Source organism: Vanellus vanellus (assembly GCF_965231255.1).
Source record: "Vanellus vanellus genome assembly, chromosome: 1".
Taxonomy (NCBI): Eukaryota; Metazoa; Chordata; class Aves; order Charadriiformes; family Charadriidae; genus Vanellus; species Vanellus vanellus.
In genome coordinates, this window is record NC_138905.1 from 86,158,264 (window position 1) to 86,174,931 (window position 16,668).

Genomic DNA, 16,668 nt, shown 5'->3' on the forward strand with positions numbered 1-16,668 from the left:
GTGTGACATACACTTCAGCACTGCAACATTTGAACATCAAAGTAGCGCCTTCAGGGCCTGATTTTTGAAGCTGATCTGCTTGGGAGGAGGGCTGTGTGGCATCGTTCATGGTTTTGGACTGTTAAGGGCAGGCCAAACAACCAAAATCTGTTCCACCTTGGAAGACTACTAAAAGACAACGAAACGGTTCAAAAGACTGGACCTCAAGTGAGACAGATAACATAGTGATGGGAAAGTTCAACGGTGACTTGATCTCCACTGGACCAGCTCTGGTGAACCTGTCCATGTAGGTGTAAGACACCCCTCTGCTTCCTCGCAGTGACGTCTTTAGCCAGCTTTGGTTACTGCTCTGCTGCACAATTGCTGCACTGCAACAGGAGAATTAAGCCTGCTGACTTTGCTCCAGGATTTGGGATGTCCAGAAGAGATGGGAGAAGGGGAGGAGGAATCAATCGTATCTTTACCAGCATTTAACTCGTGACCACAGCCTTATCTGTATGGAAAACTTGCGCCAGTTTAATTAAAGGTTGTGTTTGTATGTGCTCCGAAGTCCATATGGACACAAATAACTGGGCTTACAGGAGGAAATATACACTTGTTAAGCCTGAAGTATTACCTATCTCCCTGAGAGAGCAGTCTTGGAAGAAGTGCCCTGAGAGAAGCCATATTTGAGCTCAGCTGCTTGGAGAGCCAAAGGACATGTGAAACAGCCAGAAAGAATCAGCCCTGAGACAGTATAAGGGACCAGAAAGGAAGGATGTTTGTGAAGTAAGAACTACAGAAAGAGCAGAGAAGGAAAGCCCAAAGCACAGCGAGGGAAGAAAGAAGGTCCTGACAGCTTCTCACTGTAGGCTTCTCGTCCATGAGAAGCCTGAAGCACGAGGCCAAATGAGCAACCAAACAGCAAAGAGCTCACCGACTGCCTCTTCTAATGCCCAGTTCTTCATAAATGTTGAACTGATTTGAAGGAGCTGAGCATGAATTAATCAGAGTTTCATGGATTCCCTTAAGATATTCTGTGACTGCAAGACTGCCTGCCCTCTAAGGACTGACTTGTTGATTTGGAAATAAAGGGGTGAAGAATTCCTTATTCTTGTAGATGGGACAACAGAAAGCATCACCGTCAGACAAAAAGAGGTGGATTGTGTCCAGGCTCCTTTACTCTGCAGTGTTCACACTTCTGCAATGGGTTGGATACAAAACAGAACTGGGGACAGGTGGATCAGGCCTTGGTCTCACGTCACTTCCCAATGACAACCTCAGTAACACCAATAGAACAACTGCAGGATAGTGCCAGACTTCAGGTATTAACGGAGTCTATCAGCAGTGTGGGTCCCAAGAAAATTAATTTCAGCCCCAATTCATATGACCACTAGTGCTGCATTATTGACCCGATACATTCAAACATCTTACAGCAGTTCATTAATTTCTCATCACTCAGATGTAACTTAATGCCTGGTTACTGCGAGGTTCCGTGAAGGCCAGGGAGACAAAGAGAGAGAGGGAAAGAAACCAGCTGGCATTTAAATGCCTCTCCAAGACCTTTACAAATTGTATGCCCCAGGATCGCTTACCTGCCTGCTGAGATGCAGTAATCTCTGGAGTGAAATGCACCAGGAGATTTTAATTTCTAGGAAGGCTGATTTTGTGTCTCATCCAAAATACCACACTACCATCGCTATAACATCCCTGGTAACGTAATGTGATCAGTACCAACTTGGAAGGAAGAGAATTTTTTGCTAAATCACTGTCGCTGCTTCTGATCTTAGGTAAACACCTACAGGCACTGGGGTCAGCGCAGCTTAAGGGAATAGATGTATGGAAGTGTTCCATTTATGAGTCACTCAGGCTATTTACTGCCGCACAGTTCTCCCTCACACCATACCGTGGCACCGAGACCTGACTTTTTAGAGGGAAGAGTGCTTCACCTTGCGTCATCTGCAGTAGCTGTCCCTAAGTTACCCTCTGCGGGAGAAGGATGGCTGCACGCAGAGCAGAAGACAACAATGTGAACGAGAAGGGAAAGTGCGGAAGGATGTTAATTATTCATACTTCCCAGCAGGGAGGGCTGTCCAACTATCTTTGTCAATGTCATGGGGCAAAGATGGGGGAAAAAATAACACGATTCTTTTCTGTCCCAAAAAGCAAAGCGGTTAAAGAGTTGTGGATCCAGCACGCTAACAGACAGGAGAGCTGAGGAGAGCCCTCGGACCAGACTGGGGCCTGCAGACGCAGAGCCACATCTCTTGAAGGATGTGCTGGCACTGCGGGAGGAAAAATGGGGCTTCGCATGCCGGTGTGCTGCAGCTCCCTCCGGTGTCCACAGCGAGCAAGAGCAGGATACCTCCGCCGGTTATTTTACTGCGGTTTGCCTGGTCTATAAAATACTGAACCGCTTCCCAGCCAAATATTCCGTTACAAGGAGCATCCCTGGTGATGCTGCGGATAGAAGATCCGCACCAAGCTCTCCAAATAGAGGGGTGCTGCTAGCATAGGTGGTCTACCCGCACTGAGCAGCTAATCCCCCAGGTCTAGTCTTCCAGGCTGAGAAGAGGATTTAAAGCTCAAAAGCAACCAGAGGACACCTTGCCCAGGACCAGATGTGAATCCTGAACTCTGTGGGAGACGGTGGTACATCAACATATTGCTAGACCAAAACATACAGCATCAATGAAGGTTTCCAAATAAATGTGTTCAGAACTCACAAGGTGAGTTCAAGATATTTCAGTTATCCAGTTAAGCAGTAACAGAGGCTTGAATGACAACACAGAGGCACAGAGAAAACCAAAAACCAAACCAAGCTGTGTGGAAAGGTGTAGCCCAAACATACTGCTATGTGGACGTCCAGAAAGAGCCAAGGATCTGAAAGGATTCCTCAAACCGGGGTGCCATTATAACTTCCATCACTTTCTTTTGGTTATTTAATCACCTTTTGAGCATCTCTGGTGGACTGAGTTTTAGCCAGTCCCCGAGGTGGGAGTGGTGATGTCTTGCTCCAGTGAAACAGAGTGATGGCACTTCGGCCCAGAAGGCTGCCCTGGTGAGCAGGGAAATGCCTAGCTTTCCCCATCCCCTCTATCCATTCTCAGGTACTGCCCACTACCAGTGCTTCCCCCATGAGCCTTGGGAGGACCAGAAATGAGATGGAGCAGTAGTGCTGTCTTTTCTCTTAAGCACTGCCACAGGCAGTTCTCAGCCACTATTAAGTAAGAAGTGGTGGCTTCAGTTATGTCACATTCAGGTAGCACTCTTCTGGGTCTCTTGTGGCAGCAAGCGCATAGTGAGGATTTCCTTAGTAACTGTGTACAAGGCATTAATAGGGTTTTATTCCTAGTCTGCAATTTGTTGAGAAAAAACGAGGGTTACCTAGCTACCAGGATATGCCTTAGGGGCCACAGCTTTCCCCTACAAGGTTTCTGTCTTTCATTGCTGTGTGAGGGAGAGAGCTGGGGTCATAGTTTTCTCCTTCAAAACCCTTGGCTTCAGGACTGAGATTGTGCCTTGAAGCTCATACAAGGGGCACCATCCAGCTAGTGCCTCCTCAGACCCAGAGGAGTAATTCCAGGAGCAGCAAAGGGAAAAGAAGTCTCTGAAAAGCAACAGGAGACGGGGGATCCTGGGGCTGTTGGAGGAAGGGATAGGGGAGAGTAGCTATTCCAGCATGGCTGATTCACAAAACATGCATGCTTTGAGGCAAAGCAGTGCAAGGGAGTCCGAAAGATGGCACAGTGAGGGGCAGATCTCATTTTCCCTTTCTCTGTATACATCTGTCCCATTTTTCTACTTTTTTACTCTCCCCCACGCTTTTTTTTTTGCACACGTTTTCCCTTACATGCCTTTCTCAGACTGCCCAGAGTGGCAATGGCTGTTCACTGTACCCCCCACCACACACAAGCTTGGTCCTGGGGTGGGTCCCATGCCATTCCCATCCCATCTCCATGCCATGCCATGCCATGCTGTCCCCATCCCCATCCTCATCCCCATCCCACCCCATCCCATCCCCATCTCCATCCCCATCCCATCCCATCCCATCCCATCCCATCCCATCCCATCCCATCCCATCCCATCCCATCCTATTCCATCCCTATCCCATCCCCATCCCATCCCATCCCCATCCCATCCCATCCCATCCCATCCCATCCCATCCTATTCCATCCCTATCCCATCCTATTCCATCCCTATCCCATCCCTTCCCATCCCATCCCATCCCATCCTATTCCATCCCTATCCCATCCTATTCCATCCCTATCCCATCCCTTCCCATCCCATCCCATCCCATCCCTTCCCATCCCCATCCCATCCCATCCCATCCCATCCCATCCCATCCCTTCCCATCCCTTCCCATCCCATCCCATCCTATCCCATCCTATTCCATCCCATCCCTTCCTATCCCATCCCATCCCATCCCATCCCATCCCATCCCATCCCATCCCATCCCATCCCGTCCCATCCCCATCCCGTCCCATCCCGTCCCGTCCCATCCCATCCCATCCCATCCCATCCCATCCCATCCCATCCCATCCCATCCCATCCTATCCCACCCCTATCCAATCCCATCCTATCCCATCCCATCCCATCCCTATCCCATCCCCATCCCTATCCCATCCCCATCCCTATCTCATCCCATTCATCCCATCCCACCCCGTCCCATCCCTATCCCGTCCCATTCCATCCCACCCCATCCCCTCGGGAGTCACCCCCCCTCCCCCCCGGCGTGGGCAGCGGGGTGATGTCATCGCTGTAGCTGCGAGCCCATTGGCTGCCTGCCACCCCGCCATTTGCCCGCGGCCGGCAGGGCGCCGGTACCCCGTTCCCCCCCACAGCCTCCCCCCATCCCCGCCTCTTTCCTCCCGCCGCCGCTGCCCTTTCCCGCTGCCCGCGATCGGCTCCATCAGCCGGTCGGTCCGCCCGGGGCCGGGTCTCGGGCTCGCCCCCGCACCCCCGCCCGGCCGGCGCAGAGAGAGGCCCCGCGGTGGCGGCGGGCGGAGGAGCGCGGTTCCCCCCGCGCGTGTCCGCAGCGTGACAGCCCGGGGGAGCCCGGCGGGAGGCGGGAGTCCGCCCGGGCGCCGTGGCAAGCCGAGCGCGTCGTGTGGGCGAAACAGGGCAGCGGGCTCCTGCAGGGCGTCCGTGTGCGAGGGGCGGGCGGGGGAACGGCGAGAGAAGAGGACCGGAGGGTGCAAAGGGGCGGCAGCTCAGCGGGGAAAGCGGGGTGGATGTGGCGGCGTGCGGCGGCGAAGGGGGACTGCGTGGGAGGGCGAAGCGGGACGGGACACGAGTGTGCAGCGTAGACACAAAAACCCGTCCCTGGTGCTGGGCCATCCTGGGGGAATGGGAGGAGCGGGCTCCCTTCGGAGGATAATAAACTCTGGAATGAGGGTGTGGGCTGCTGCTCCTCGCTCCCCCCCTCATTCCAGATGCATGATGACACCACGTCCCACCATCTCGCTGCCTTCTCGGTTTTCTTTCTTTCCTTTTTTTTTTTTTTTTTTCCCAAAATCATATTATGAAGACAACCAAAAGTGGAACGTGTTATGGGTGTGGCTGCATGTGATTTACCCAATAGCCAAAGTGGGGGGGACCGCTGAAGGGTAAAGACAGAGCTTCTGCTGCTGAAGGGAGCGGAGACCGAGGGCTGCAGTAAGTGATGGGGATCCTGTCTATTCTCTCACTGCTGCTCGAGATGATTTAAAAGTAGAAGAGAGTAGAGGGAGTTAACAAGGAGAAACTTTCTTTTGCATGTGTGCTGGGGGTGTGTGTGGAGGGGGGCTTAGCCACCTGGATGAGACAAGAGATGGAGACTGGCATAAGGAAGTGGAAAGAGAAAGCAAGCAGATGGACTTATGTGTTCAGTCCAAAATGTTTCAGAAACAGCTGGAAAACTGCCAGATTAGGAGGGAAACAGGTGGGAAGGAGGCTGGGAAGACCAAATGATCTTGAGGCAGCAATCAAAGAGTTTCTGTGCTATAGGGGAGGGTATCCCTGTTCCTGCTTGAGCTTTCCTCTGACTCTTCTCTCCTCCACTCCACAGGGATGAAGACCTCTGGAGCCTGTATACTGTTGTGTTTCTTAGCACTCTTCTTGTCCCCAGCTGGTGAGTCCTTATGCTGGGGGGGGATTTCTTCTCCACCCCGGCCCTGCAGGGTTTCCTATGCAGGCTAATGTGCAATGACCTAAGGAGAAAGACAGAGATGTAGATGGGCAGTGAAGGGGGAAGGACCGAACACAAAAGGCAAGGTGAATATAGGATTATAAGGAAAAATTTAGGAACTGGACCCATAGGTGTCCCCTCTCCAGTAAGTACGGGGAATCACAAGAGACAGAGGTCCACAGCTTCCACTGCAAACGCCAGGTTGAGTTGAGAAAGAGGGTTAGCTGTGCTTTGTGCTTACTGTAGACTGCTGTACCACCTGTGTTTGCGTGATCTGCAGAGCGTTTCCCAGTGCTCCACAAAACTTGTTCTGTCATAGTTGTGAAACATTTGCTGTCACTAGCGGTTCCTGCTGGAATGGCCCCATTTCAGGCCACTCGGTTGCCAGGAGGTTTTGTAGTTTTTTGTATAGCTGTTTTGAGAAAACTAACTCTGTAGCTCAAACCACTCTCCACTTTCTTGTTGTTGTTCCGTTTTGTTGCTCCACTTCTTTGTTAGTTCGGAGTTACTTTGGCAAAAATTCAGGTGGGGTCAAATTTGTTTAAAAAAAAAAAACAAACAAGAGGACAGCATCAGACATTATAGTCAGAAGACTCAGGACAGAAAGCAAAAGAAAAATCAGGTCATTCCAATGTACTGGCCTCGGTCCTCCCCTCATGCTGAAGCCTGATTCTGCTCCCAGTAGAACTTCTTTTCCTGTAAAGGTGCACAGTAGAGGATGTCATGTTTGTGACTGTGAAGCAGGAAAGTGAGGCATGCAAGAGATGAGCTTGTAGGTGGCCTACAAATTTAGATGCAGAAAAAAAGGCTGTAGTTTTTATGATGTGTGAAGGAGGCCTGAAAAGAAGATTTCTTCCCTTTGTGTTATTTTGTTTTAGGATTTCTGATTGTTTTTTTGTTTGTTTGTTTGTTTTAACTTGGAAAACTAGAGGAATCGCCAGCTGGTCTGTCATTGTCTTTTGGTTTTGGGTGAGCTACAGGTTCGGTGCAATAGGGTTGCAGTTTTCTCAGACCTCAAAGATTAATTTACTGCAACGTGGACAATAAAGTCCAAGCATTTATAAAGCATATGAAGTAGGTACCTGGGCAAATATAAATTGAAGTGATTGAAAATCTGATAAGGAAGTCACCTCTTTTGTCTTCTCTCCTCATATACAGAGGTTTCACTTCACTTGTGTCCTGTTGTTTTAGAATTGGACCATTTTTCTAGTTATCTCCTTGGGAGGAAAAAAAAAAGCTAGTAAGAGCTGACTTTTCAACGTTACAAAAAAGGGGGGAGCCTGCCCCCTTTTCCTGTATGACTCCGGTTTCAAATCCAGCACTGCTGTCCTCTGTGATGGTTTCAGAATTTGTGTCCTTGCTTTTGTATCAGAAACAAATGAGGAAGTGTTCGATATATTTTTATTTTTCCTCTACTTGTTACCGTTAAGGCATTAGCCAGAACAGGGAAAGTTTTGGGCTGCACTACATTGTGCACTTAAGTTGTTATACATGTCTGGCTATCCCTGGGTCGGTCGCCAGCGGCTGAGCCCTTGCTGGCAGCTGGGTGGGGAAGGGAATAGCAGGGTCCAGCAACTCCTGTAATGCTGCAGAGTAGGATTATACAGGGTTCCCAAGAGTCCCTCTGCAGCCCGCAAGTAACTGCTCTTGGAATGAGGAAGAGCGAAGACAAATGCTTCCAGACCTGATAGTTTTTACCCATGCAGTGCTCCCGTTAAGAACAGAAAGCTAGAGGCTGAGTTTGTAAGATGTGGCAGGGTGTACTGGTTTTTGGGCTGGTCCTGCACACATCCCTGCAGTGCCCCAGATCACTGGGGTTTTCCTGCCAACTCCTTCCTTCATCCCACCCCAGTTATGCAGACATTTCCCTCCTCTGTGGCTAGCAGGAAATATTTTCCTATTCCTGGCTGCTGTAGGAAGCAGCTCTCTCACCCTTTATATTTGGACAAACGAACAGTCTAGCTCAGTTTCAATTTCTCCCCTTCCACACAGCACACACAGCCAAGCTTTCGTCGTTCTCCCTCTCCAGAGGATCCAGGCAAGGGCTGAGAGAGGAAAGATCTGCTTTGTGCTCCATACCCAGGCAGGATGGTGGACCAGATAATTATTTGCCTAAGGAGCTACAAGACCTGCAATCTGTTTCTTACCGTGCCAATGACTCAATCTGTGACCCCAAGCAAATAATTTCCCAACCTCCAGAGCAGGGAGGCAACATGCTATTTGTTTTCAAAATGTGTCAGATGGGGTTTCAAGAAATGCAAAGCTCGGCAGCAGATCTAGAGGTGCTTAGCGTCTTGTCCCTGTGCCTAGCCTTTGACCCTGGTGGAAGCAGCAGGGATAGGACCAGGACCCGCTGTATCCACAGGTCTTTGTAGAACAAACCCAGCCAGAGTGGAGGCTGAGGCAGAGGGAAGATAATTTCTCCCTTCAGCAGAGGGCAGTGGTGTCTCCTGGACATCGTCGCAAAAAAAAATTTCACTATAGAAATTCCTCTCTCTGTCCTTTCTTCACTCTCCTCTCTTCTTTTGCAGACTGGTTTCCATGGATGGTCAATGGTCAAGAACTGGAAAGTGCAACTGGTAAGTATTACAGGCATATGCTAAAGACTGCTCATGTGACCCAGTTGTCCTGCACACTTAGAGCCTGATTAACTACAAATGCCATTCTTCATTTCCTTGCCTCTCACATTATGAGCTTGCCTTGCAATGAAGATTAAACAAGCCCTCCAAGACAACCTGCTAAGTGTTGTGTGTTCTTTACAAATAATTCACTAGTGTTCGGTTCCTGAACACTTAGCTGAAGCGCATGAGGTTATGTTCACAGTCAAGAGTTGTGGGAGACCCAGGAGAGCTGATAACTCTTCAGCCATGAAATGCTCAGGGAACTCTACCACTGTCAGGAAGATCTGGAGAAAAAGGGTGCATAAGTGGCACGGTGCTTTAGCAGTGAGGCCACTGAGAAAGGACTGGTCTTTATACTGGGTGTGTTGTTGGGGTGAATTGCTTTACCCTTCTGGACCTTTTTCCATTTCTGTGACATGATAAGATAAAATGAACATATGTTCAAATCATGCTTCAGCACCCAGCAGGACCACAAGGGCCTGCCTTTTCTTCAGACTGAAGCCCCTGGCTAAGCCATCAGACATCTCCCAGCTATGATCCTGTCATGTGCAATATCCGGGACTTCCTGGAAAATTATTCAGAAGCCAGTCCAAAATGTGTCCACCAAGCTTCCCTTTCCTTCACACTTTATCCCTCCATCACACCTACCCCAGCTTTGCCATCAGCTGCCTTTCAAAGAAACTCATCTGCTGATGAATTTCCTCAGTCGAGGCTAGGTTCTGGAGTTGCCTCGCTCCTCATCTGCAGTGTGTGCCTCAGTCTGTCCTACTGCTGCAGGAACTGTCAGTGCCTTTGTTTCAGACGTCTGTCTTTCCCATCGAGATGCCCACAGTGGCTGTATCTGAGAAGTTGGAATATGAATCCAGAGTTCAGTAAGGGTTGATGCAACATATGCACTGAGAAATCCAGTCCCAGGCCGGAAGGGGGACGGATACGGGTGGGAGGGGGGTACTGTATTTGTTTGTGAATTTGCTGGATTGAACTCCACTCATGTCTCATGAGCCTACCACGGTGGCCAAGGTAATTCAAGCTGTCTATGGCTAGCTACATAAGGGACCACAAAGCAAAGACAAGCTCTCTCAAAGACATTCTCTCTTTTCCAGGTGAGGTTAGCACCGACTCTCTTATCAGCACCTCTGGTAAGCTCCTATCTCTTGGCAACTTCAGGCTTCTTTTCCCTTTTTCACCTTTACTCCTACCTACATAGCCCCAGAAATTACCCATTATGCTCAGAAGCTCCTCTTCTCCACTTTTGACATCTTCCAGCATGTATGGCTATCTGGGAGTCCTTTCTGTGCCCCGTGCCGGGAGATGAATTTGGCGTGGCTTAATGGCCTGTTCTCCACAGAAGTGCCAATCTCACCTGGTGTACCAGGGCTCTCTGAAGCTGTTCGCATTGCAGGAAGCCATGAAATCCAAAGCTCATGCAGCCTGGGCTTGTGGGAAAGAAAAGACTAAATGGCAAGGGAGAGGAATTGGTCAAGTTCACCAGTTAACTAGGTGGCACTGGGCCACAGATTGTGTGGGTGTCTGCTGACAGCTAGCAGAAGTGCTTGAGCGCTCAGGAGACAGAGGTGGCAAAAGACCCAAAAGCAAACTCTGAGCAGTGGTGGGATGGGGAGATGGAAATACTGTTCTTTTAGTAGTGTATTGCCTGCCGTGCCTGTGGCTATGTCACTGGGGGGCAGCAAAATGTATGCAAAAGACAGAGCAGATGGAGGACACGTGAAGATGAGCACCTGTAGCATGCAATGTGCCTCCTTAGAGAGCTAAGCCTTGCTGTGGAGGCAGCCTATGGGGTAGGACACACACCTGGTGGGAGTGTAGGCATTTACAAGATAGGCTAATCCTGCCCGACTCACAACGGGAAACAAAGGAGAGGGCCAGAGGCTCAAGAAGGAGCCTCCCTGCTTTTTCTGTATGAGTCCTGTTTCGAATCTGGCAGCGCTGGCCTCGGCGATGGTTTCTCTCTCTGCTGGGGCAGTCTCTCAAACACATCCCTCTGAGGTGGGGGGGACCAAGCAGGGCAGGGAGAAGGAGAACACGTCTGGTTGATAGTATTGTTCAACAAAGGAGAAGTAGCGGCACTTGGTGGTTGCTGGGAAGTGTGCTGCATGTGTAGGAGAGCTCCTCTGAGACTGGTGTCCCGTTCTCCAGGAGAGCAGTTCCATGGTCTGTCCTCTGTGCTGTGACTCTGCTCATCAGCTGGCTAAAGTACTGTGGGTCAAGCTGACCAGCTGTCATGGGACAGTGCTGGAGGAGAAAAGTGGAAGCACAATATTGTACACACAAAGTGCACGATCTTCCTGGCGGGAGTGGGAGGTGAAAGCAACCTGTGTCAGTCTCATGTTCAGTGTGTGAGACCTGTCAGTCTGTTGGAGGGTAGATAAGACTTGGTGTCCAGACCAAACTGGCGGTGGCTAACCTACATCTAAACCTGGAAAGAGTAAATGTGAAGCCTTTACAGCAGACTTTGGCTTCAAAATGCTTATTGTTGAGGGATCAAGAAACTCTTGACAAAGGACATGCCATGGGACCCTCCACAGCATCCCATCAGCTATAGGACAGCCTATTCACAGGGAAAGCCTGCCGTTACTCTGACAAGTCAGATGATAACATCACAATCAGTGTTGTCTGTGAACCATATGTGGGATGGCTGCTGGTCAGGAGTGATGAGCCATCGGCATAACTGTGGGAGGGAGAAAGAGGCTAAAAACTCTAATTAAGATCTTTCAGAACATCTTCTCTTTTTCCAGCTGCAGCTGTCACACCACCTGTGCTTCTTAGCCCTGGTGAGTTTATTCTCAATTCGCAGCCAAGTGTTGCGGACCCCTCTTCTGTCTGCTTGCCCAGTCCCTTGCACACCCGGAATCCTGCCTTCCCTGCCTGCCCCTAGCCACAGCCCCGATGCCCAAAAGACTCCTCTCTATGCCCATGTGTTTTGTCTGTGCTTCTGGCTGACACTATGGCACGTGATCAGGAGAAGTATAAGTCCTCTATAACTGTTGATGAAAACTTGTGCTCAGCAGTCAGTCCTCCGAGTTCTATTCCAGTTGGCCACTGGGTAAATAATAAAATGTACTGGTTTACTGTTGTACAGATGGGTTGCTTTATCAGAGGGAATAACAAACCAACCTCATTTTGTTCCCTTGTCATAGACATTAAAGAACCAGTGGTCTGGGGATGCTGTTTCTTAAAGTCACTGTTGCTTAGGAAGAGACAGTCACAGGCTCCTTCGCTTCTTGTCTAGATGGATGACAATTACAGCAACTGCATACATTTACCTGATCTTTTGAATTATAAGTCAAGATGTTCTTACAGTGTAATTTTGAACAGTAGTGGTAATGCTTTATAGTAAAGCTTGGACAGATTTTTAGCATCGTTGGCTGGGATTTGTACCTTCTCTTATGGTTTCAGGTCAGGAACAGTGAAATCTTTCCACATCAGATGTTACAGCAGAGGCTTCTTGCAGGAGCTTTCCAGTTATTTGTTTTGAGTGAGCTGATGTCTAGGAAGGAATCATGGTAAACCACACTAACTTTGCTACCCTTTGTCTTCCAGTTCAGTCTGACAGTGAAACTACGACGGCTTCATCAGGTACATTTAAGTTTGCTCCCTGCAGGCACCCCCAGACCTGCTTTCATCCACGCTGTTACCTCTCCAGGCAGGTGCTGGCCAAGCACTGAGCTTTGTCTCCTGGAAAATTCTCTTCACCCTGTTCCTTGAGTAAGAAGTACTGGAGAATGACAGTAGTGGAAGCTGAAATCTTCTCCTGGGTGGCAAACCCAGGAGGGGAGGACCTGGCAGATCATCAGACCAGACAGGCTGGGTCAATATTCTGTTATTTTCAGTGGCCAAGACCTGGAATTTCAGAAGGAAATGCAAGAAAACCCACCATAGTTAGCTACGGGGTTCATTGGCCAGGAAAGAAAGGAACTGTCTTTGTGTCCTGAAGTGTGAGATTGCTGATCTATTAGAAACACGTGTCTTAAACATGCAACTACAATTTACGTTTTGTTTACTTGTGCCTGTCCCCTTTACAGTACGTGCCTTCTGTATTGAGGATTCGCAGTGGGCTTGTTTTGCACTTCACTCGACTTTCCCTTACTTCTGTCTTAAGAAGCAAGGGGATCAAAAATATCTGCCTTATTTTCCTCTTCTTTAAACCATCCCCATCTCTCACAAGAGAGTGGAAAATACAGGCTAGGGTCCTTCCCTAGAAGCCTGGAGGGTAGTACCTAGTGATGAAGTTATACATGTGCCAGAATGAGTGCACCTGCCAATGATGCTGGATTGCACCTCTGTGTGTGTGTGTGTTTTCCCAGATTGTCGTGAAGAAAAGTTCCCTTGCACACGCCTGTACTCTGTTCACAAACCAGTAAAGCAGTGCATCAGCTACCTCTGCGTTACAAGGTAAGAAATCAGCAGTCCCTAAGAAAAGCCCTAAAAACTCTCCAGAAACGGCATGCTCAGTTCAGCAATTGTTTCCTTTGAAGACTAGAGGTTCCCTCGGGGAACCAGTTGGTGACATGAATCCCATCCTCAGAGTGTCCTTTTAGGGTGATTAATTAAAACAACACAATAACTATTATCTGTGCAGCAGTAAGGAGCTGTAATGTGCCCCATATTGTAATCCATATTTAAGATATTTGGCCATTTAATGAAGTCTCGATGAAGATTACTTTCTTATTGACAACAGCCTTATTCTAGACTAACTAATCCTAAAAATTTAGGATTTGCCTCCTCATCGGTGAATATACATGTTTATTGCCTGTATCCCTTTTTTGTTTCTTTGGGTCCCTGTGCCTTTCTCTACTGTCCTTGACGCGCTCTTGGTGATCCCCCAGTGTGCGTCGCATGTACATAATAAACAAGGAGGTGTGCTCTCGCATTGTCTGCAAGGAGAACGAGGTCATGCAAGGTGAGTGATAGCACAAGCTAGCCTAGAAGAATAGCTGCAGCCATCTAATAGAGCCTCCAAGCTAACTAATTAGCCAACCCCAATCCATATGTAGTAGTTTCCTTGGGCTTGGCTTGGAGGAGCTCTAATGCAATGCAGCTTTGCGTCCAGTATGCGTGCTGTGAAAAACACTGGGAAGTAGATACCGTACTAGCAAGAGGTATGAGAGCTCTGCCTTCCTCGATCTTAATCATGCTCTACTAGCCCCAGATACACCCTTACTCAAAGTAGCATTCCTTTGAGGTTAAATAGTAACTCTCAGTATTTCTGTTTGTGAATAGAAACAGGATCTGATCTAGATTTCTTATGCAGTCTTCGTTGCAGCAAGATACGAGTGATTTTGTTATGTATTGATTTTAATGTGTATTGTACATGACTAAAGCCAGAAGGAAATGAATAAAAGCCGAAGGACTTGTTCACTTGCCTCAGGTATATGAGGATTCAGCAGTTCCAACAGTTTCTGTAAATGCATGTACCTCTAACTGTTCTGGTGGTGAAAAAATTGAAGGAAGCATTGATTATCTGTCAACATGTGTGTGTCTGCTATGTCTTCAGATGAGATCTGTCGCCAGCTGGCTGGCCTTCCTTCTCGACGTCTCCGCCGGTCTGGGCAACCCCTGCACCTCCCTTGCAGAGAGCTCCTGGAGCAGCAGCGCAGAAGGCCTGATGCTCTGTGAGATACCAACAGTAGGAGAGAAAAAGGAAGGGAGAGAAGAGAAATCGTCATCCACTACCTACAACCCAAGACAAGTCCTTCTCACTTGTGATTTCCCCACCATTTCCTCACTTCTCTGCCTTCCCCCCCATCCTCTTCTTCAGGTGCTGCAGTACACTGAGTCCCCTCTCTGCTAGACTGTCATGGTGGCTGTTGTCACCATGGATGTGGGATGCTCCCCTCTTTTCTCTCAAACTCTGTTTGGCAGGCCATGAACTGCTAATTTCCCAGAGGTCCTTATAAATGTACTGCGTCTTCTCTTGCTTTGCCCCTGCAGAGAGACGTGCACAGGGACAGGATGTAGTCCTCTCCAACAGTACAGCTTGCCCAAGCTGCGTCTTGTGGAGGAGTGCAAACCTTTGTGCCCTAGGACTGCTGGCCTAGGTTTCTTGCATGGCATCAGTATGAGTTCAGATGTGGTTAGTCAGCCTGAGCCTCTCCAGTCCTCCTGAGCCAGTTTGCTGTGTGATAGCACAGTCTCCTCCTGTGTCTGCTGGCCTCAGAGAAGTGACAGAACTGGGAGATGAGCTGTCCTCAACCCAAGGCAAACCTCATTGTCCCTGTATGGCAGCAGATCATTTATAACTACCTCTGGGAAGTTCTTTGTCTCAAGCCCATTGCCTCCCTCACACACAACTGCTACTGAAAGGAAGAATTCTGGATTTAATATGGCATTATATTTTTCTCAAGAAGATGATGTTGGAACAGAGTGCTGCCTCTTCCTCTTCCTCTCCCTCCTCTCCCCTGTTCTGTCCCTCCTTTCCTATTGAAGAAATCTCTTGATGCCCATTCCAGGCAAGTTCCAGGGAGCAGGAAGTATGGCTGCCTCTGATCCCGAGCCCAAGAGACACCGTGAAGAACCTGTGTGTCCTCACAGAACTGGGAACTTGCAATGAATTAGCTTGTCCTGGTGACTTGTATTGGTCTGGCTACCTCCAAACTCTCCAGTTGCTGAGCCTGCTTTCCATATCTCCACTTGAGTTCCTACCTCCTGACCTGGGAGCTCCTGCACAAAGCAGAAAGGAGTCACAAATTGGAATGGGATGTGAGAGAAGAATCATTATCCGGGATCCCTGGGTTTTCCTGCAGGTTTTCTGGCTGTGCTGACCTGCACAGAGCCAGGTGCTGGTGGGGAGGTAGACACATCGGCAGGTATAAGCATAGAGGCAGGCCAACCTGGGGAAAAGAATTCACCCTGGTAGCACTGGATGTCTGTGGTCTGCTCGAGAACTTTGTTTTCCAGATATATGGAAAACATTTCCAGGTATATGGGCAGTTATCACCATGAGACTGGGTAGGGTAAGTGGGGAAGAGCTGTCTGAAGTGTATTAATCACCCTGTGTGACTCTTAGTGGCATGATTCTGTGGGGCACGTGAGCTAAGCATCTTAGCTCACTGCAGCAGATCAGCCAGACTCTGTCTCCAGGATATCTAAGTGTTGTTCTGACTAACAGAAAGCCAGTTTGCCAGAGTAGGTATTCACACACCCCCTCATATAATATACTCTGCTGCTGAACTGAGTACCGTTCAGCCTTGCGGGAGCGCTGGTCTACTGCACAGAGCCAGGGTCACACAATATAGGGGACGGTTTGCTGCACAGAAGTAGACATCTTGGAAAACAGCATAGCACCCCTACACAGGGGATGATTCTCCTCTTGAGTACTCGAGGCGTATGAGACTAGGGATGGAGGAGGAATTTCTCTGTACTGAGAGTATGCACATTTCTGTAGGGAGGGGGGCACCGAGAGCTTGATCTCAAAGACATTCAAGCCGCTGGCAGCCACTGACTTCTACGGTGGGACACCTGTGGAATTTGCCTGTGTGGAGGAAGGTAGGATGGAGATGAGATGTTAGAGGGAGCTCTTGGAAATTGGACTAGGCCAAGTCACCACCCTGTATTTAGAGTTGAATGTAAGCTGGTATAGATATAGCTATATAACTGTATAACATAGCTACTGTACAGTAGATAGAAATTTAACATTCATACAATTTGGGCAATGGTTAGAAATCTTTCTGTTGCTTGCTTTCAGCAGGGACAGGAAAAGGTGCTTCTCTCCAGGAGAACACTATTTTAACGCTAGAGTCCTTATAATGCACACAAAAATATTAAAAGAAATTTATTTCCTGTTATTCTTGGCAACTCATGTGTTTGGGTTTGTTTGTCTCTAGCTGTATTTGATTGGTGGGCAGACTTTACCCCAGCCCAAATCTGGTTTTTAGACCT

General features: G+C 48.8%; 1 protein-coding gene across 1 annotated transcript; it reads left to right on the forward strand.

Annotated features, from left to right (window-relative positions):
• The first annotated feature begins 5,575 nt into the window (after positions 1–5,575).
• On the forward strand, positions 5,576–16,668 carry MFAP5 (microfibril associated protein 5). The gene is made up of 9 exons (XM_082484096.1): positions 5,576–5,637; positions 6,029–6,091; positions 8,680–8,727; positions 9,873–9,908; positions 11,526–11,561; positions 12,331–12,366; positions 13,095–13,182; positions 13,617–13,690; positions 14,285–16,668. The coding sequence occupies exons 2-9, from the start codon at positions 6,031–6,033 to the stop codon at positions 14,404–14,406; spliced, it is 501 nt and encodes a 166-aa protein (XP_082340222.1). The 5' UTR covers positions 5,576–5,637; positions 6,029–6,030; the 3' UTR covers positions 14,407–16,668.

What these genes read in the sequence shown, in the direction of transcription:
- MFAP5 (XM_082484096.1), top strand. Translation starts at nt 6,031, where the DNA reads ATGAAGACCTCTGGAGCCTGTATACTGTTGTGTTTCTTAGCACTCTTC. An exon ending in ACTCTTCTTGTCCCCAGCTG is followed by an intron (nt 6,092 to 8,679) that starts GTGAGTCCTTAT and finishes CTTCTTTTGCAG; the next exon opens with ACTGGTTTCCATGGATGGTC. An exon ending in CTCTCTTATCAGCACCTCTG is followed by an intron (nt 9,909 to 11,525) that starts GTAAGCTCCTAT and finishes CTCTTTTTCCAG; the next exon opens with CTGCAGCTGTCACACCACCT.